Here is a 21,557-nt window from a genome sequence, read left to right as displayed (position 1 = left end):
AAATGACTAATGCAGTGTTGGTTTTGCTGGGGGCAGGTTTTTAAAAAAATAAATAAAACTGCGTGCAGGGGTTCCCGGAGGGACACAACTTAAAGGGGTATTCCCAACTTAAAGATCATACTTCAATAGGTTCCTTATGTAAATTAATAACACTTAGCAATTAACCTTATTTTGCTTTTTTTCCCACCGTTTGAGATATTCCTCCTCTTGGATCTGATGTCCTCTTTGTTGTATATTATCTGTTTCCAATCGATACGACCACCACCAGGATCCTGCAGCAGTGGCCACGCTTGCGCAGATGCGCCTCTACATCTTTCCATTTGTCTGGCCGGGTTCTTAGGAGCACGCATTGGTCTCGCATGCGCCGAAACTCCCGGCCCAGCCTCCTCCCTTTTACAGCTCTCCGGCATGTGCAGTAGCCTGGGAGCGGTCCTATTCAGCGCTCAGCCAAGCATCCCCCTCTGCAATAGCAGTGTATAGGAAGGGCTCCCCCGACGTGTGAAGTAGCCGGAGAGCTGTCCTATTCAGCTGTTCTCTGCACATAGCTGCTGAGACTACTACAGCAGAGCCCTTATCAGGGCTTTCACACTTGTATCTGCTCTGAAATCTCTATTTGTAAATAGAGATATCAGAATAGACTATGGAACAAACACAAATAGTTTTTATTACTGTGGACAAAGTTTAGGAGTCCAGAACACTGAACTGGAGAAAGAGGGGAGAGGACATTGTACTTTTACACAGCACATAGTGAATGATAACGAGGGAGTTATGAGTAAACCGCCTGTTAGACGTTATTTTGGCACTATGTTACTGTATAATCCCAATGCTGCATGTAATACAATAAATAGCAGCATCGGGGGCGTGCATGCTGATGCAAGTGGTGCTGTGATATTTTCACAGCACCATATGCTGGTTATGTGAATGGAAAGAGCTTTGTACCACCCACTCAAGCAGAAATTATAGGGGACGAGGAGCAGGACCATGCAGTCCTGTAGCGGGATTATGGGGGTAAGATCAAACAATTGAGTGGTGTAATATTTATTTTTGATAAATAAAAAGATTTAGGGTATAAAAAAATAAAATAAAGGGGTAAGACGGGAATAACCCTTTAAAGTATGGCTCTAAGGGCCTTGCTTCCTGAAAGAAGGGAGCAGGCTCAAGAAGCACCAAAAAGGCGGAGACCGAGCGAGGCTCACCACAAGGACAAGGCCTGCTTTGGGGGAAGATGGGACGTCTTGCCACCTGTAGCCTCAGAAATGATCTTGTCCAGTTGGGTGTCAAAGGCAAGAGCTGTAGGTAGGGCAGGCAACAAAGAGGTTAGACCACAGTTTTCTCGCCTGCTAGTGGGGTAACACTGATCTTGTCAAACCTGTATTTCCAACCTATAAGTCAAAGAAATACTAAATAGTAGTTTGATCTGTCAAGAAGGCGAGTCTGCCTCCTGTGGGCACGAAGTTAAAAAAGGTGGTTAGCTCATTGTGTGCAGGAGGGTTGTAGCCTGTTAGAAGCAGCTAACACTTTTCTTACTTCATGTCGGCTTCTGATAGCAGCAGCTATACCCACGGTCACCTGTGTCCCCCAATGACAGATGAGAAAAGCTTGTTTCTACAAACAATAGACAAAAAGAAAGCAACAAAAAGAAAACAAAACAGATTAGGCTGGGTTCACACTGAGTTTTTTTACGCGGAAACCGCTCCGCAAAACTCGCCAAAAACGGCCAAAAATGCTTCCCATTGATTTCAATGGGAGGCAGGGGCGGTTTTCTCCCGCAAGCGGTAAAACTGGCTCACGGGATAAAGGAGGGGACATGCGCTATCTTCGCGCGATTATGCCTCTGACCTAGGCAGAGAACACGCATTTCGCTGCGTTTTATGCCCGCAACGCTCAATGGCCGTGGGCGAAAAACGCCGCGAAAATAGGCGTACAGGCAGAGGAAAATCTGCCTCAAACTTCCAAACGGAATTTTGAGGCAGATTTTCCGCCTGCAAAAAACTGTGTGAACCCAGCCTAAGAGAATCTTCACCAAAACAATATAATAAAGGTAGTTTATAAAACACACCCGGATTCCTGCTAAACTTATTTGGATTGCCATGAAAGTGATATTGGCATGTGACTTTAGGTTTAACTTTGTGTTTCATTTTCACATGATACAATAGAATATAGGAAGATCTAGAAATATCTGTTCCACGTCTCCTGTCCGTGTTTTTCCAGATTAACAGTATATGCAACATTATGAAGTTACAGTAACTAACATCAGTACCTTTTTAAATTTTCCTTGTCGTTTTGCTGCAGACTGCCCCTGGGAGTTAGAACAACATACTGTAAGAATACATGCAGTCTTCAAAGGAACGGAAAAACCTTTTCACTCCTTAATAATCTTTGAGACGTAAGCACATCTGATCTATGCATGTTTAAAAGTATACACAGTTCTGCCTTACATATTAATGGTGTCTAATAGATCAATTATCTGATTGACATGTCATAAAAGTCAGAATGATGGAGATAAAGCAACTAGAACCCCCAGCAATTTTAATATGGTGATCTCACCATTGAAACTGGGAACCAGCTTGCGACACTTGTTCGAGCTGCTGAACCCACACCGATCTGACTTTTTGACCGGTCATAAAATGTACTTAAATGGACAAAACAAATAAAAAATGCTCCTTTATTTATAATTGAGCAATATTTTCTTGTTGAACAGTCGGATGATTCTACAAAAGACCATACAAGTGATTGGTAAGAAATTCTAGGCATGCCAACATCTTTACCACTCAAAGCATTTCTCGGTGTATATATACTCTATATACACTAAACTGTAAACAGGCTTCACGAATATGCATATATCCCTCAGGCATTGAGAAAATGAGCTTTTTTTGGTTAAATACTTTGCAATTGTATTAAAAACTGGCTCCAGGAACGTATGTAGAAGGTAGTGCTCATTGATTCATACTATGAATGGTCCACTGTTGTAAATGTACCCCCAAAAAGCATTTAAAAAAAACTAGACACGATATAGAGCCTGTGATTAATAGAAATATTTCAGTCTGGGCAATGACATCAAGCAATGTAGTGTAATACAGTTCATGGAAGGAGTTTATAAATTACAAGCTGACCTAGACAAAGTGGGGGGAATTCATTAATACTGGTGCACTGTGTGAATGCGGTGCCAGTGACTCTTCTCCACGCAGTGTGTTCCAGATTAACAACACACCCTGTGGATGAATCTAGTGCAAGGTAAAAAGAAAGTAGAATGCTGACAGGGCGGATACGCTGCGTAACACTAAGCGTATCCGCCCTGTGTGCCGCAGGAAATGCTGCTGCTAGCAGGCCGGCCTCTTGGGATGACGTTTCATCCCAGGAGACCGCTGCCACCTGTGATTGGCTGCAGCGGCCTTCACATGGGATGAAACATCATCCCAGGAGGCCAGCCTGGAGGAAGAAACAGACATCTGGGTAAGTATGAAAAATTTTTTTTTCCGGAGTTGCGCTTTTTTGCGGCGGATTTTACCTCCCCATTGAAATCAATGGGTAAAATCAGCGACAAATAAGCAGCATTTACGCAAATACAAGCGACATGCTGCGGAATAAAACTCAGCTTTTTTTTTCAGCTCCGTATTTACGTAGTGCGTGGATGGAATTGGTTCCCTCATCCACTTTGCTGCTAATGTTTTATGCTTCTGCAATGAATTCCATTGTGGAAAACCCGAAGTATTTGCACAATTGTGAACGGACACGAAAAGTGGTGGAAATGTTAATGGAGTTGTGTTCTGCACAACCGATGCATTGGCTACTTTGTATAAAGTGCCGAAAAAAATAAAAATAAAAAGTGGAGCACTGCCCTTCGAGACATAAATATAATGAATGGTTTTTGCCAAGTGGATAACCACCATTTATCAATGTGGATAAATATCCACTTAGATTATTAGTGCCCAAATACATGAGTGCCTCATATATCCCAGGGGGGGGGGGGGGACACAGACACTTGCAGAAAAGGATATGCATGTACTAGTTTATCATAGACTCAACAACCGCATGCAATGTCAATACTGCTGGGCAATATTCGGCTTACAACGATTTAGTGCTGGAAATTAAATTGAAAGAATTACCTTTAGTCTTGAAAAGAGGCATTTATAGGGACATGATTAACTATGAGGAAAAAGTGGCTCACGGTAATGAAACAAAAAGTCCGCACCATTTCTGGCTTGCGGAAAATAACTTTCATATCCAGCAGCTGAGAAACATTTTCTTTAGGCTGGATTCACACGACCAGGTTACGTCCGTAATGGACGGAACGTATTTCGGCCGGAAGTCCCAGACCGAACACAGTGCAGGGAGCCGGGCTCCTAGCATCATACTTATGTACGACGCTAGGAGTCCCTGCCTCGCTGCCGGACAACTGTCCCGTACTGAAAACATGTTTTCAGTACGGGACAGTAGTTCCACGGAGATGCAGGGACTCCTAGCGTCGTACATAACTATGATGCTAGGAGCCCAGCTCCCTGCAGTCTGTCCGGTCGGGGACATCCGGCCGAAATACGTCCGTACATTACTGACATAATGTGATCGTGTGAATCCAGCCCTAAAGTAAAAGCTGTGAAGTTGTGCAGTAGTCTTCCTAAATGGAATTTCGCAGACACAACTAAATGCCTTCAGAGAAGCAAAATAAATGCTTAATTGGTTGTATAAAATCTTTGCTAAAGGATTATCCAGTCTGGAAGGAATTATTACCCCTTTAGGGCAAATTGGCCCTTGCCGTATAGTGTTTATTTTTTCTTTCACTTTTTTTGGGTAAATGAAAGTAAACTAGGATTTCCCAAGCCACACCCAAAGGCATCCACCACCCTTCCTATTTCTGGTTGAAGTACAACAACATGTATTATTTTTTTTCAACCATACAGAGTAAGGCTCTGTTCACACGGAGGTCATAGCTTCCATTTTTATTGCAATAAAGAATATGATTGATTTGTTAGGATTCATTTTGTAACAGATTCTAATTGGTCCTAATGGATCCCATTGTCTTATAATGGGTCCATAATTTTTCTGTTTCTTTGAGTGGATCAACGCTGTTTGACTTTCTTCATAATGGGGTAATAAAAGAGGAAAATGGACTAAGAAAAAATAAATAACATAAATGTCAGCCTCCTACAATCCGTAAGCAAAAATAGATTTAGCTCAGTATCTGCAGAAGTGGTATAGTCTTTGTATGAGCGGATAACACTTTTTGCTTAGTCTCCTAATAGTGGCAGAAGCCAAGGGTTGAGCCCTCAAATGACACGAGTGAGAAAGATAGCGGAACTGTGAAGAGAGGCTAACTGTATGTAACAATCTGCTTCTGCACACACCATGCTACTAGACCCTTTCTTATAATAGGTACAACAACAAAAATAATCCAACAATATCGCCTATATTAATTATCTTTATCAAATACGGATTAGGATAGAATATTCTACAAAATGTATGACTCCATTGACCATATACTCCTAAAGTGTGGATGCACTACCATATGAACTTTAGGCAGATTTATTGTATTTTTAGGATTTGTGTGGGATAATTTAAGTAACGAATTCTAGGCTAGGAAAAAATAAAATGTATTTAGATAGAGATATAGATATCTCTATTAGCAGTGTACTCACTGTAGTGAGTACACTCGTTAACATACATTCCGGTCCCCCATCACACGGATTGTGAGATTTTCATAGATTTTTTTTTTTTATAGCGCTGCCGGGGGATCGGAAGTCTAATTGCACAGTCTTCCTTCATGACGACACGACTCATGTGATTACATAGAGTACAGCTGGGCCGGTCACGTGAGGAAGTCTCGTTTCATCAAAGAAGGCTGTGCAACTAGACTTTGGTCTCCCGGTAGCACTATGAAAATCTCACAAACAGCTCAACGGGGGACCGGAATGTATATTAGCGAGTGTACTCACATACTGCTGTGATCACACTAATAATTTTTGGTCCCCACATAACCCCTTTAAATGTCTGGTGTTCACAAGCCAGCATCGTGGCTTACTATTGGCAGTACACACCATCAGAGTGCTGTCCCCGCACAGTTCTTAACACACCGAATGCTGGTTCACACCATCTGTGTACCAGCAGATATTATTAGCTAGGTAGTCAGCTAGTGAATTCATTGTAGCTAGTAGAAAGGTGACAGAGTTCTCTTAGTTAACAATACAATCTCTGCTAACTGTTACTGTCGTGGGCAATTTAGGGTGACCGTATAGTGTACATCAGGGGAGCAGTCCTCTATCTAAATAACATCTATTCCAGTGCTGGATTTATCAGTGCTGTTCATACTACCAGTGTTAGCTAGTGATGCAAACAGCAATGTCTGCTCTCTCATAGTAGAAAATGTACTGGCATTCTAGGAGTGAGGTTCTGGTGCAGCCATTTCATGCGACGGAATAAACTGCGGTCGCATGACTGAATTTTATCTACGGATGAGTCACTGCACAACAGCGGTGAAGAAACGCGTTGAGATGTGGTAACCTTTACAGAAAATATACTGGTTTGTGTGGCTGCTGGTTTATCATCAATAGACCCGTTTTGTTTTATGTGCATTCAAAAGGTCAGTAGGTACATTAAGGGTTATTATTTTTGTATGACAATTATCCCTATGTGACGTGACCTTATTTATTGACATACCCTCGTAATATGGATATTACTGGGGCCATTTTTCCATCGGTCAAGCAACTGATGTAGTTTGCATCCTACTCCTAAGGGGAATATTTTTTTTACGCTGGTTATTTGAACTTGAATATAATACGCAGTTTTTAAGGCAGATCAAATAAGTTATATTTTATTTATCTTAATTCATATTTAGTCAGTGAGCGGTTTAGCACTCGTGAATTACGCATCAGAGATAGTCTGAATTTTCTTTCAACAGCGCCATAGTATAATCATAAACGCGACATTAGAATTGAGAAGATCTGAAGGAGTTCTGGGAAAGGAAGATATTTGAACGAAACAGATATGTTTTATTACAAATACTTCCGATGACACTACGATAAATTGCTAATGAAGCATCCACAATTGATAGCTGTTTATGCAATTTTTTGTAGGTATATAACATGAAACTATTTACTAATATGGCATTATTATGCTACACCCTTTAGATGCTGGAGCTTTTTGATAAAGAAAAAGATGACAGCCTCAGATTGCTTAGGGCAGTACAGGATCCTCTTTAGAGAAGATGGATGGGAAGGTCCCAGGAAAGGGGGACTCACCTAGTGTTATACATTTACAAAGTGAGGCAAAAGTGTACCTACAGGGGTTGTTACAGGGGTTTCCCAGGGAAACAATCTTTTGGCACATCATTTTATCTATAGACTTTAAATACGTAATAATATAGGTTTTCTAGAAAACGTGGATGCTTTTATCTTGTGATGATAGTCCTGTGTCGTCACTGTTGAGTCACCCTAGAGGGCTGTTCTCCTGGTAATGTCAGCCCACCCCTCTAGCTTTCTTTTTCATCTCGCCCACTGCTTTTCTTCGCTGCGTCACAAAATCACGTGACTGCAGCCCTTTTACCTTCTGTAAACCCAGTTTTTGTAATCATAAAGCAACACACGGCAAAAAGTCACGGAGGAGGGAAGAGAGTGCAACCTGTGTATTGGGTATGAGTGTAAGTTGATAGCACTTAGTCAAACAAAAATTACACGTACGGTGTACAGGGATGGGTAACACTGTAAACCGAAGGTGTACTTTACTTAGCTCTGGGAAGGAAATCAAATTTTGGAGTAAGAGGTTGAGGGGTAGAGACCGTAAGGATGGGAGGGATCAAAGACTTAAAAATATTGAGCGTAGATAGTGTGGGTGGGAGAAAGATCATGCGACCCCTAAGATCTAAGTTAGCATTTTTCTCGCTTTACTGGCGCACGCTCTATTGTAAAACCACAAATGGACCGGAAATCAGGATGCATTGTAGTCTGAACAGCAGAAAAGATGCAAGTCTAAAATCTGAAATTTGTGTGCTCAACCAGGAGGGTGAGACTAGATAAGACTAAAGAATTGCAGTAAAGGTAAAATAATATTTTTGGGGGCACCAGAAAACCCCTTTAATGCCAAGGTGGTATACCCCCTTTGTCTCTAATTAAAAAGGACTTTTAAGAAGGGTGTCATTCTAATTTCGGAGTGAGATTCGCCCATTCTTTGAGTGTCAATTTAAACTTGTCAGTGTTATCAAGCAATTAGGTTTAGCAGTAACACCATTTATAACCTATTGGACTGGAGTGTTGCTTACAGTGCTTCAGGTTGGTTTTATGAATCAATATAGCTGCATCATTCTTCAATGATATTACTAAAAGTGCTTTGCGGAGAACAATATCTTATTGCTTCAATTACAGCACGAAGTATAAACTGATAGACCAAACAGCGCTGCTAGCGTTCTAAACTATTCTCAGAAGTTAAACTTTACAAAGTATCCTTAGTAATATTGTTCAAAGCAGTTTTATATCCCAAGTCTTACAGCAAAAATCAAGAATCTGGAGTATTTGTCACTTACCTATGTAAAAAAACAAAAAAACACATGGACACAGCAAAGCTGGCGTGGTTATGCTTTACTTCAGTAATGAAAAAGAATATCACAAGGTAGGCAGTGTATTTCAAGTGTTTTGAGGTCTCAGCCTTTTGTAGCTTGTGAGTCACTTTTGAATATGACAGGTGTTGTTAAGCCATACAGAGTTTTAAAAGTGAACAAGTCGATAGTCGACTGAGCGATAGATTACCAGTTATATGGTTTTTACTCCAGCGCCAAGTTCTAGTAATGCTAAGACATCCCTGGTGCTACTAGTGCATATTCGTATGCAGGTGGCCTGAGAGTCACATGTGGCGTCTAAGCCATTGCTTGGGGAAGACTGGTCTAAACAAAAAGTAACCGATTCTCAGTTGAGGCATTTTGCTCCTCAAGGTACCGGTCTGGCAGAAAAACCACTAACTTATTATTCCCAGTGCATTAACTTGAGGAAAAAAAAAAAAAAAAAAAGATATGATACTTACGGCTTTCTTGCCTAGTTCAGTTTTTGACAATGTCAGTGTGCCACTTAGATAGCAGCCTGGACCAGCACCCTTAGGTATTCTGTTGAACAAAACCACAGAAAGACAACGTAAAAAAACACGAAACATCTTTTAGGCTTTGTATATAAACACATTATCCCGAGTAACCAGTAGCAAGAATAAAATTAAAGAAAATTTCTAGCATTTTGATGAACAGGATTCATGCAGATTAATGGTCAGAACGTTCAAGTCTGTAATGACTGGGTGGCTTGTTTGATAGACAATTTTAATAATGATTCAACTCCTAACAGGACCTTATGACAAACCAATATTTCTGATACTTTTTCGTCCATAGATTGTAAACTCAGCTGCACATGTATGGGTAGGTGAGCGAAAGGTTCTCTAAAGAAAAACTAGAACATTGCTCTCACTATCAGTGCTGACCCCATTAGTGTGTAGTGGGTGTAAGGCATCTGCCTGAAGGAAAAAAAAAGGAGGTAGGAGGACATATGGCCACAGGTTTGTTGCAGCAAATCTCATGTAACACATGCAAATTTTACCAGAGGGGGGGGGGGGGGGGGGGGGGAGAGAACTTTAACTGCTTTCCCTCAATTTTAGCTGTAGCTTCCTGTAAACTGGCGTACAGTTAGGTTCGTGGTATGGCGCAGGCATAGGAGCTGTGCCTGCACCATGTACAGCAGGTGCAGGCTGTAATATACAACAGCTGGGATTCCCATAAGATGCCATGGTCAATAGCAACCAAGGCATCTAGGTGTTTTGGCAGAGGAAGGGGACACTATCGCAGGTTTCCATGGCAGCCAGGGCCATTACACTGGCCCCCCAGGCCTGCCGTAGAGCTGTATGCCAAAAGACACAGCCTAATAGATTGCCTGTCCGTTCTACATTGACAGGCAATAATGGTTTGGTATGCGGAATATACTAAAGCATTATAGAAGCAATCAAAAGGATTGCATTGCAAAGTCCCCTAGTGGGACTAAAATGGGATTATTGTACTTACTGTAAAATCCCTACCGTTGAATTAATTGGGGGACACAGGACTATAGTATAAGACCTTGACACTAAGAGGCTGACAATAGGTAGGGGGAAGAAAAAGAAAAAAAAGCATTGGCTCTGCCCACGCAGGCCATACGCTTCCCACAAACACGGAGTATCAGTTTGTACAAAAGCAAGAATATGAAATATAATAGCACATCTATGGTCCCGGGAGGAAAACAACCAGAACCAAAGTCCCGTGCGCAGGAAGATCAAAAGGGGGCAGGATCTGCGTCTGCCAATAAGCTCAATGATAAAAAAAGGTTTTTACTGTGAGTACAAAAATCCAACTTCTCTCATTCATGGACACAGCACCATGGGACAGCCTAAAAAACAGTCCTAGATGGCGGGCAAAGAAGGAAATCTATCCGCCTTTGGCACGGCACGTTGGAGTAACTTGCAATCCAGGCTGTCATCGGAGAAAGCCGGAGTATGAATTTTGTGAAACTTTGTGAAGGTGTGTATCGAAGCCCAGATACGAGGGGCAGGATTGACCAGTCCTGACAATGGACTATGGAGGTCGCCCACCAAAAGCAACTCCTGCTGAACCTGTGAGGGGACGGACGAACACAGGAGGATCGACTTTTTCTGGGAATCCTAGGATTTGTCCCAGAATGCCAAGATTGCCCTCTGGAGAGGCCTCATGTGAAATTGGGCTTAGGGGATATCATTAAGGACGACATTATCTTTCCCAGCACGACAAAGCAGAATGAATGTAAACTGGAGCATTCTGGCAAAAGAGACAGTGTGGCGAAAATGGCACTGATCTTGTTCACCAGGAGAAGGACGCTTGCATTTCTTGTGTTGAAAATCATACCCAAGAACTCCTTACACTGGGCTGGCACCAGACAACTTCTCTTAATTGACGATCCATCCGAATCTCTTCAAGGTGTCCAGGGTAATTTGGAGACCAGAAAGATGTTCCTTTCTAGAGGTGGCCATTACCAAGAGGATGTCCAGGTAAGGGATAACAGCAACTTCTCTGCCCCAGAGACGTGCTATGAGAGTCGCCAGGACCTTAGTAAAGACCCTGGAAGCAGTAGTGAGTCCAGCTGGTACCTACTAGCATGTAGAAAGCAGTTCAACTTGTTCAGGTCCAACATACTGAAGTGGTCCTATTTGAGGCAGTCCCTCAAAGAGAACAGTATAGGCTAGAAAAAAGCTGAACCATGTTCTTTGGCCTGAATCGGAGTTAACAAAAAAACGGATCTGGGGGAAGGGTCAGGAACTATCTTGTATTCTCTCGACACGACCTATCGACTTCAGGCATTGGCCACGTGAACCAAAAATATCGAATGATGACACGACTTTATTCCTCCGACACAAAGAGAAGCCACAAATGGAGAGACACCTTAACCCCTATCCGCACCACAACGTACTATTGCATCGTGGTGGGGGGAGGTGATGTTTGGACTGGGCTCACTCTGTGATCCCGCAGGTGTCAGTTGTGTTTTACAGCTGACACCCAGGACTAATGGCCAGGAACAGTGATCACACTGTTCCTGGCCATTTACCGCCTTAGATGCTGCGATCAATCACAGAATCTAAAACTCTACAAAGAGGACAGCTCATCGCCGCCCCAACCATTGAGATTAGGGGGGTGCCAATGGTTGCCAAGGCTTAACAGGCTCTGACAAGTCTTAACAGGAGACTGTGAAAATCACAATATACTGCAGTACTATAGTATTGCAGTGTATTGTATCAGCGATAAGTTTTTAGTAGTGTAAAATTATATATACATACACACGCCCTTATCAATGGGTTAGAATAACAAAAAGTTTATTTCAGTAATTAGATTAAGAAACTCCTATATTATATAGATTCATTACATACAGAGTGATGTATTTCAAGAATTTTTTTAATTTCAATGTTGATGATTATGGCTAACCGTTAATGAAACCAGGGCTTCCTTAACACCTAAGCAGTGCCACAGACTGATCGCCTCCATGCCACACCGCATTGATGCAGTAATTCATGCAAAAGGAGCCCCGACCAAGTGTTGAGTGCCTATACTGTACATACTTTCCAGTAGTACAACATTTCGGTATTAAAAATAATTTGGGCTTATTTAATATTCTAATTTTCTGAGACACTAAATTTTGGGTTTTCATTAACCGATAGCCATAATCATCAACATGAAAAGAAAATAATGCTGGAACTAGATCACTCTGTATGTAATAAATCTATATAATATATGAGTTTCACTTTTTGAATTGAATTACTGAAATAAATTAACTTTTTGATGATATTCTAACTCATTGAGAAGGACACACATATATATAGTCCCAACTATTACAATACACCATTTAAGCCACACTGTGAACGCAGTAAAAAAAACGAACTAAATTAAAAACAGCCAGAATCGCTGTTTTTTGGTCACTTCATATCCCACAAAAAAAAAAAAATGAAAAAGAATGGGCAAAAAGTATCGTGTAGCCCAAAGTGGTAACAATAGAAAACGAAAGCTCAGCCTGCAAAAATAAATAAAAAAAATCAGCCCTCATACTGCTGAAATCGCCGGTAAAAACGAAAAAAAACAACTAAAAACGTATGGCTCCCAGAATGCGGCGACAAAACAAAATTTTATTTTAAACAATTAGTTTCTTCCTTGTAAAAGTAGAACAACATTAAAAAAAATATAAATATATAAATTTGGTATCGCCGTAATCGTATTGACCGGTAGAATAAATTTAACATGCCATTATCACTGTATGTAAAAGCTGTAAAAACGAATCCCCTCAAAAGATTGAGGAATCACAGTTTTTTTCCTATTCCACCACACAAAGAATTTTTTTCCAGGTTCCTAATACATTATAATGATACTACGATTGGTGCTGTGAAAAACTCCAACTCGTACCGCAAAAAACAAGCCCTCATATGGCTTTATCGACAGAAAAATATAAAAAAGTTATGGCTTTTGGAAGGTGGGGAGGAAAAAAAATGAAAATCCAGAGAATGGCTTTGACAGAAAGGGGTTAAGGAACAAATTGTTTTGGAAGTAGAAGGCTTCTGGGGCCTAGGGTGTCCCTGACAGGGGGCTGAGGCTTGAAGGATGGATCTCTCCACTCTTTGCAATGGCTAGTCCTCTTCTCTGACCTCTGAGTTATGAAAAGAATGGTATCAAGGACTGTTCCGAGGTAGGATTGAACTCTTGCTACCAGTGGCCTCAGAGATAAATTTATCCAGACGTTTACCAAAGAATCTGCTCCTGGCAAAGGAAATACCTGTGAGTTTTCTTAGAAGCAGTGTCAGCCACCCAGGATTTAAGCCAATCTGAGTGGCGTATTGCCACAGAATTAGCCGTTGCTTTGGCAGCGAAACGGGCCAACCCAAGTGAAGCTTCGCATTAGGACTAAGGCTGGGTTCACACGACCTATTTTCAGACGTATACGAGGCGTTTTTTGCCTCGTTTTACGTCTGAAAATACGTCTCAAATACGTTGTCAAACATCTGCCCATTACTTTCTATGGGTATAACGCTGTATTGTTCCCACGACGCGTAATTTTACGCGTCGTACGGCAATTACGACGCGTAAAATTACGCCTCGTAAAAAGTGCAGGACACTTCTTTGGACGTTTTTGGAGCTGTTTTCTCATAGACTCCAATGAAAACAGCTCCAAAAACGGACGTAAAAAACGGCGCGAAAACGGCGCGAAAAACGCCGCGAAAAATGCGAGTTGCTCAAAAAAACGTCTGAAAATCAGGGTCTGTTTTCCCTTGAAAACAGCTCTGTATTTTCAGAAGTTTTTGGTCACTACGTGTGCACATACCCTTATAAGCATGGATAAGCTGTGAAGCCCGATCAGGTCCTCCTGCAGAGCTTCTTCTGTAAAGCCCTGGTAAAGATTTTTAGCCCAGACAGAGCAAGGTTTACTGATGCAGGAGGAGGCGAATGCTGGGCGCAGGGCAGAACCTGCCACCACAAAACAAGAATTGTCTAGAAAATCCCATCTCGTCAAAAGAATCAATAATAGATGTCACATCTGAGAGTGGTAGGGTGGCGTTCTTGGACTGCCTCGACATAAGCTCTTCCCCTCTGTCAGGGTGCTTCCATTTCTTTTAAAGGGATAGTTTCTCAAACTTGATGTGTTTTGGGAAAATTAGTGGATGGCGCCGGTGACGACAGAAAGGCGCCTAAGAGCAAGCAGTCGTCCAAAACTTCAGTCATCCAGTGCTGACCGCAGGGGTATTAATTTGTTAAAGCAACTATAGTGGGTCACCAACGCCACGAGAGCCAGTTGCCAATTGAAATCCTCCTGGGAGGAAGACATGCTGGGAGAGGGTGGTTCTCTTGTCTAGTAAAACAAGTGTCAGCGGAACCTTCCTTAAGAGTAAAAAAAAATTAAAAATACTACCCACAGACCAATCGAAAGACTACGATGAGAATGCCAAGGCTCACCCACTCAGCAGCCAGCACAGTGGACGATACACCAAAGAGAGTCACAGGAGCTTGGTGGGTGGGGAAAACTGTTGGAGAGCTGCCGCCTAGTGTGTCAAAAACCCAGGGACTAAGATAGAAGGCTCCATCGGCATAGCGCGTTGGCGAAAGGACTGTTTGTACCCCAAAATGATTCTATTAAAAAATATGACTTTCCCCGCAAAAATTAAGCCTACGTACAGCTAAATAGATGGAGAAATAAAGTTATGGCTCTTGGAATGCAGCAGAAAATATAGTAACAGGGTCAACTACACTCTGTTTGCATTTTGTGGGTGCAAGAGTAGAAATACAGGAACAAAAAAAAACCAAAAACATTTTCTTTCCATTAAATCTGATATTGTGCAACAAGTAGTAAAACAAAAAATACATATATTTGCTAATGCCATGACCGCACAGACCAATAAATACAGCTAACACGACATAGCTACGACTAAGGGCAAGTTGTGTGCCTGAAACGTGGAGACAAACTTTTGCACTATGTCCCGTTACCCTATTTGAATTTTAACTATGTGCCATAAAATAGAATTTGACTAACATCCACTGGTGCTGGACTTGTCGATTGTGAGACATTTAATACACAAATAGGTTGAGTTTTTTTCTCTAGTTCGTTACTTACTTATCATCAGGTAGCATTGTAAGAAAGAAAGGCTGGCTGTGCTTTGGAGGCAACGTTATGGTGTTTGCCTTTTTCTTTCCCAAAAGGGCCATGCTGTGACTTTCATATATATCTAGACTCAAAGTGTTGGACATCCTGTGAGAAATCACAAAGGGAAGGTCTTTTAAACGTTCCAGCTCATTTAATTGTTCATGACGAACTTGCATCCTTATTGTATAATCTCCCTTTTCAAGTTTCACAGCGTACTGAAAAGAACAAAATGATAAAGAGCATTAATCTTGATGAAAAAGTACTGTGGTGCAGTGCATCATGATCACATGCAGGCGGAGAATTGCTGCCCTCAACTCATCATAGCCACCGGAACGGTATCCCAAAGCATCTCTGTAAAAATATAATCACTGGTTTGAGTTTAAGTCAGCAGCAAATATCCTCAGCAAAATTAAATGGAGATCAGCGTCAACCTACCATTACATTATTTCAGCAAACTGCGCTATAACAAAACTTATTAGATAACTGCTAATCAAACTATATAGGCCAGGTTTACACGAGCGTCTGCATTTTGCGCACGCAAAAAACGCTGCGTTTTGCGTGCGCAAAAGGCACTTAACAGCTCCGTGTGTCATCCCCGTATGATGCGCGGTTGCATGATTTTCGCGCAGCCGCCATCATTATGACACTCCGTTTGGATGTTTGTAAACAGAAAAGCATGTGGTGCTTTTCTGTTTACATTCATAGTTTGACAGCGGTTGCGCAAATCACGCGCGTCATATGGAAGTGCTTCCGTGTGGCATGCGTGATTTTCACACACCCATTGTCTTCAATGGGTGCGTGATGCGCGAACAACGCACAAATATAGGACATGTCATGAGTTTTGTGCAGCAGACTCACGCTGCGCAAAAATCACGGACTGTCTGCACGGCCCCATAGACTAACATCAAGCGCGTTGCACGGACGTATATCACGCTCGTGTAAACGAGCCATCAATGTGCATGGTAATTTTATGGATGCTGCATATTTCCAGGAAAAAGATCAAGACCAGTATTGGTCAAGTAAAATCGTATCCATCCACAACCGAGCTATCAGAATTCCTTTCAGCTCTTTAAACATTAGATTATGTGAAGGATAGAGTGACAAAAATCAAATCGTTATGGGCAACTTAAGGAAACAGTTTGCACAATAACCAATCATAGCACGTTTTGTAAACTTAATATTTTAGAAATTTAGGTCAGAGATCCAGTCTACCATCCGCATCTCATATACACAAGTGAAACAATTATTAGCACTGTCAACAAAACAACTAGCAATTCATGTTCCACAGATATCACATGCAGCTATACTGATATATTTATGTTAATGTTTTTGCCTAGAGGACACAACACATACAAGATCATACAATACCTGATGTGGATATGCATCTCCTGAGCCCATGTGTCTCTTGTTCTGGTCATAAATAATCCAAAGCTGGCTATCATATTCAGATTCATACAACAGCTCACAGAGTAACGGGCAGCTAGGTGTCACCTCCCCGCATTTAGGCTTCAAAATAAATAAATGCAAGGAAAAGATCTGAATTTTTAGAAAACACTGTACTGTTACACAATATTACAAACTGGGATTAATGAGAAAGAGCATGGCACACGCATTACCTACTAACCAGAAAAAAAGTGCTAGGATATTCTGTTACATGACAACCTTCTCCACCAAACTCAGCCTACCTACCGGATGAAGATTTGCAGGCTATAATCTGCTTTATACTGGTTTCGGTTAAAAAAAAAACCACTATGATTCATGAGAGAACATGTCTACACACAATATATTTATATTATATATTGGTTGTGATAATTCATTTTCATCCGTCGTAATAAAAATTATCTTTATTTATGTGCTTTTCTTAACCCCTTCAAGACACAGCCTGTTTTGGCCTTCAGGACAGAGCCAATTTTTTCAAATCTGACATGTTTCACTTTATGTGGTAATAACTTCGGAATGCTTTTACCTATCCAAGCGATTCTGAGATGGTTTTCTCGTGACACATTGGACTTTATGTTACTGGCAAAATTTGCTCGATACATTAAGTATTTAATTGTGAAAAACACCAAAATGTAGTGAAAAATTGCAAAAATTAGCATTTTTCTAAATTTATATGTATCTGCTTGTAAGACAGGCAGTAATACCACACAAAATTGTTGCTAATTAACATTTCCCATATGTCTACTTTAGATTGGCATCGTTTTTTGAACATCCTTTTATTTTTCTATGACATCACAAGGCTTAGAACTTTAGCAGCAATTTCTCACATTTTCAAGAAAATTTCAAAAGGCTATTTTTACAGGGGCCAGTTCAGTTGTGAAGTGGATTTTAGGGCGTTATATATTAGAAACCCTCGATAACTCACCCCATTTGAAAAACTTCACCCCTCAAAGTATTCAAAACAGCATTTAGAAAGTTTCTTAACCCTTTAGATGTTTCACAGGAATTAAGGCAAAGTAGATGTGAAATGTTCACATTTCTTTTTTTTTTTGCAGAAATTCATTTTTCATCTATTTTTTTTGTAACACAGAAAGTTTTACCAGAGAAATGCAGCTCAATATGTATTGCCCAGATTCTGCAGTTTTTAGAAATACCCCACGTGTGGCGCTAGTGCACTTATTGACTGCAGCACCAGCCTCAGAAGCAAAGGAGCACCTAGAGGATTTTGGGGCCTCCTTTTTATTAGAAAATATTTTAGGCTCCATGTCTGGTTTGAAAGGCTCTTGCGGCACCAAAACAGTGGAAATCCCCCAAAAGTGACCCCATTTTGGAAACTATACCCCTTGAGGAAATTATCTAGGGGTATAGTGAGCATTTTGACCCCGCAGGTTTTTTGCAGAAATTATTGGAAGTAGGCCGTGAAAATGAAAATCTACATTCTTTCAAAGAAAATGTAGGTTTAGCTTATTTTTTCTAATTTCCACAAGGACTAAAAGGAGAAAATGCACCACTACTTTTGTAAAGCAATTTCTCCCGAGTAAAACAATACCCTGCATGTGGTCATAAACGGCTGTTTGGACACACGGCGGAGCTTAGAAGGGAAAGAGCGCCATTTGGCTTTTGGAGCTCAAATTTAGCAGGAATGGTTTGCGGAGACCACGTCGCATTTGCAAAGCCCCTAAGGGATCAAAACAGTGAAAACACCAAAAAAGTGACTCCATTTAGGAGACTACACCCCTTGAAGAATCCATCTAGGGGTGTAGTGAGCATTTTGAACCCACAGGGGTTTCATAGATTTTATTAGAATTGGGCAGTGAAGATAAAAAAAATCCTTTTTCTTCAATAAGACGTAGCTTTAGCTCAACATTTTTCATTTTCTCAACAAATAAAGGAATAAAAGAACCCCAACATTTGTAAAGCAACTTCTCTGGAGTACGGCAATACCCCATTAGTGGTCATAAACTGCTGTTTGGGCACACGGCAAGGATCAGAAGAGAAGGAGTGCCGTTTGGCTTTTGGAGCACTGATTTTGCTGGATTGGTTTCTTGACACCATGTCACTTTTGCAAAGCTCCTAAGGTACCAGTACAGTGGAAACTCCACAAAAGTCACTCGATTCACAAAACTACACCCCTTGAGGAATTAATCTAGGGGTGTAGTGAGCATTTTGACCCCACAGGTGTTTCATAGATTTTATTAGAATTGGGCAGTGAAAATAAAAAAAATCCTTTTTCTTCAATAAGACGTAGTTTTAGCTGAAAATGTTTCATATTCTCAACAAATAAATGAAAAAAAGCACCCCAACACTTGTAAAGCAACTTCTCCTGTGTACGGCAATACCACATATGTGGTAATAAACTGCTGTTTAGGCACAGAGTAGGGCTCAGAAGGGAAGGAGCACCATTTGGCTTTTGGAGTACAGATTTTGCTGGATTGGTTTCTGGTCGCTATGTCGCATTTGCAAAGTCCCTGTGGCACTAAAACAGTGGAAACCCCCCAGTAGTGACCGCATTTTGGAAACTACACCCCTCAAGGTATTCACCTAGGGGTGTAGTGAGCATATTAACCCCACAGGTGATTGGCAGAAATTGGTTTGCACTCGATGTTGCAGAGTGAAAATGGTTTTTCAATAGATATGACAATATGTGGCACCCAGCTTGTGCCACTGGAGACACACACCCCAAAAATTGTTAAAAGGGTTCTCCCGGGTATGGCGATGCCATATATGTGGAAGTAAACTGCTGTTTGAGCACACTGTAGGGTTCAGAAGGGAGGTAGCGCCATTTGGCTTTTGGAGCGTAGATTTTGCTTGTAGTAGTTTTGTTTTGAGTCTTACTGGTGTTTCCGTTTATAATGTGGGGTACATGTAAGCCGGGCGGAGTATATAAGGGGCATGGTCATGTGGTATAGTGGGGTAAAAAAAAAACAATAAAATAATCCATAGATGTGTGTTACGCTGTGACACAATCCTTTCTGCACAGCCCGGTGTCGCACTGATAAATGGTCTTTACTTATTCCCCTTTTGGTCCACACTCAGTTTGTGGGATTTTGCAGGAAAGTGTTGTCCTGGTATAATACGGGCACCCTCGCTTCCAGCAGATATGTTTGGGCCCTCCCCTTCCTGGTTCCCTAATTTTAGGGGCCTTGATTATTCGCCACTTGAAACAGAAGAAACGTTCCCCTCGGGCCGGCACAACTGCATATTTTTATTTCCTCCCTTATTGGTGCCTTGACTAATTTTATTTTTTCATAGACGTAGTGGTATGACGGCTGGTTTGTTGTGGGACGAGCTATAGTTTTTATTGGTACCATTTTGGGGCACATGCGACTTTTTGATCACTTATCGTTTTTTTTTGGGAGGCAAGGTGACCAAAAAAACAACAATTCTGGCATATTTTTTTAGTTATTTTTATACAGCGTTCACCATGCGTTATAAATTACATGTTACCTTTATTCTGCAGGTCAGTCCGATTCCGGTAATACCTCATTTATAGCACTTTTTATGTTTTACAACGTTTTGCACAATAAAATTACTTTTGTAAAGAGAATGGATTTTTTCTGTCGCCAAGTTGTGAGAGCCATAACGGTTTTACATTTTTCGTCGACGGAGCTGTATGAGGGCTTGTTTTTAGCGAGACGAGTTATAGTTTTTATAGGTACCATTTTTAGGTACATGCGACTTTTTGATCACTTTTTATTTCAATTTTTGGAAGACAAAGTGACCAAAAAATAGCAATTATGTCAGTATTTTTTAGTTTTTTTTTTACGGCGTTCACTGTGTGGAATAAATAACAATATTTTTATAGTTAAGGTCGTTACGGTCGCAGCGATACCAAATATGTATGGCTTTATTATTTTTTTCAATAATAAATGACTTGATAAGTGAAAAAGGGCGATTGTGTTTTGTGTTATTATTTGAAACTTTTATTGTATTTTTTACAACTTTTATTTTTACTTTTTTGACACTTTTTTTTACACTTTTCTTTAGTCCCACTAGGGGACTTGAAGGTCCAACAGTTTTTTTGATGTTCTACTACATTGCACTACCTATGTAGTGCAATGTATTAGAACGGTCAGTTGTTCACTGACAGCAAGCCGATCAGGCTCCGCCTCCGGGCGGGGCCTAATCGGCTAACGTAATGGCAGATAGGAAGCCATTGTTAGGCATCCTGTTGCCATAGTAGCAGTCGTCAGCCTTGCCATCGCATGGCAGGGCTGCCGATTGCATACAAACCACTTGGATGCAGCGATTGCATTGAATCGCTGCATTGAAGGGGTTAATGCCAGGAATCGGAGCTAGCTCCGGTTCCTGGCGTTAAATCGGGGTGTCCGCTGTAACATACAGCGGACACCCACTGCTGATGACGCCGGCTCAGCTTCTGAGCCGGAAGCTGAGCCGGCGCCATCTTGCCGATGGTACCGGAAGCCTCCTGGGCCCCGCCGACGACGGGACATAGGAGGATTCCGTTACAGGCTGATTGGGAGGTAAGTATTACCCCTCCGATCGCATTTGCAGCCACCGGCAACCGAGCGATCATGTTGCTGGGGCGCCGGTGGCTATAAACTCCTCACATGCTGCGATCTCTATTGAACGCAGCATGTGAGGGGTTAATCGGTCGGATCGGAGGCTAGCTCCGGTCCTGGCCGATACCTCAGGGTGCCCGCTGTAACATACAGCTGTCACCCGGCGGTGATGTCGCTGGCTCAGCTCCTGAGCCAGCTTCATCTCCATCACGTACAGTTACGTGGAGATGCGGGAAAAGGCCATCTCCCATCACGTAACTGTACGTGAAATGGCGGGAAGGGGTTAAAGCAAAAGCTCAGTGCAGGTAGGAGACAGCAGTTGTAATGTGTAATGACAAAAGCCCCATTACTCTCTATATTAACAATCCAGGGAATTGGTTTCCCATGCCTAATCTGCCCTATTACTAAAAAAGTTACTGCTTGTACAGAGAACACTTCACATAATATGTATTTATTA

At 41.5% G+C, this 21,557-nt stretch overlaps 1 protein-coding gene across 3 annotated transcripts in view; it reads right to left on the bottom strand.

Annotated features, from left to right (window-relative positions):
- The window catches only part of TPP2 (tripeptidyl peptidase 2), a 70,684-nt gene that overhangs the window by 23,599 nt on the left and 25,528 nt on the right, over nucleotides 1-21,557 (bottom strand). For 2 of the 3 annotated variants that reach the window (XM_075852456.1, XM_075852459.1), the window contains exons 21-24: nucleotides 16,506-16,643; nucleotides 15,108-15,352; nucleotides 9,004-9,082; nucleotides 2,261-2,299 (exon numbers count right to left, since the gene is read on the bottom strand). In XM_075852456.1, the coding sequence (XP_075708571.1) occupies nucleotides 2,261-2,299; nucleotides 9,004-9,082; nucleotides 15,108-15,352; nucleotides 16,506-16,643 (501 nt within the window). The remainder of the gene's footprint in view (nucleotides 1-2,260; nucleotides 2,300-9,003; nucleotides 9,083-15,107; nucleotides 15,353-16,505; nucleotides 16,644-21,557) is intronic. The other variant, XM_075852457.1, reaches the window with a different exon arrangement.

The sequence above is a fragment of the Rhinoderma darwinii genome, chromosome 2 (assembly GCF_050947455.1).
Source record: "Rhinoderma darwinii isolate aRhiDar2 chromosome 2, aRhiDar2.hap1, whole genome shotgun sequence".
Lineage (NCBI taxonomy): Eukaryota > Metazoa > Chordata > Amphibia > Anura > Rhinodermatidae > Rhinoderma > Rhinoderma darwinii.
The sequence above is the reverse complement of the archived record's forward strand: the minus strand, read 5'-3'. Positions and strand labels throughout refer to the sequence as shown.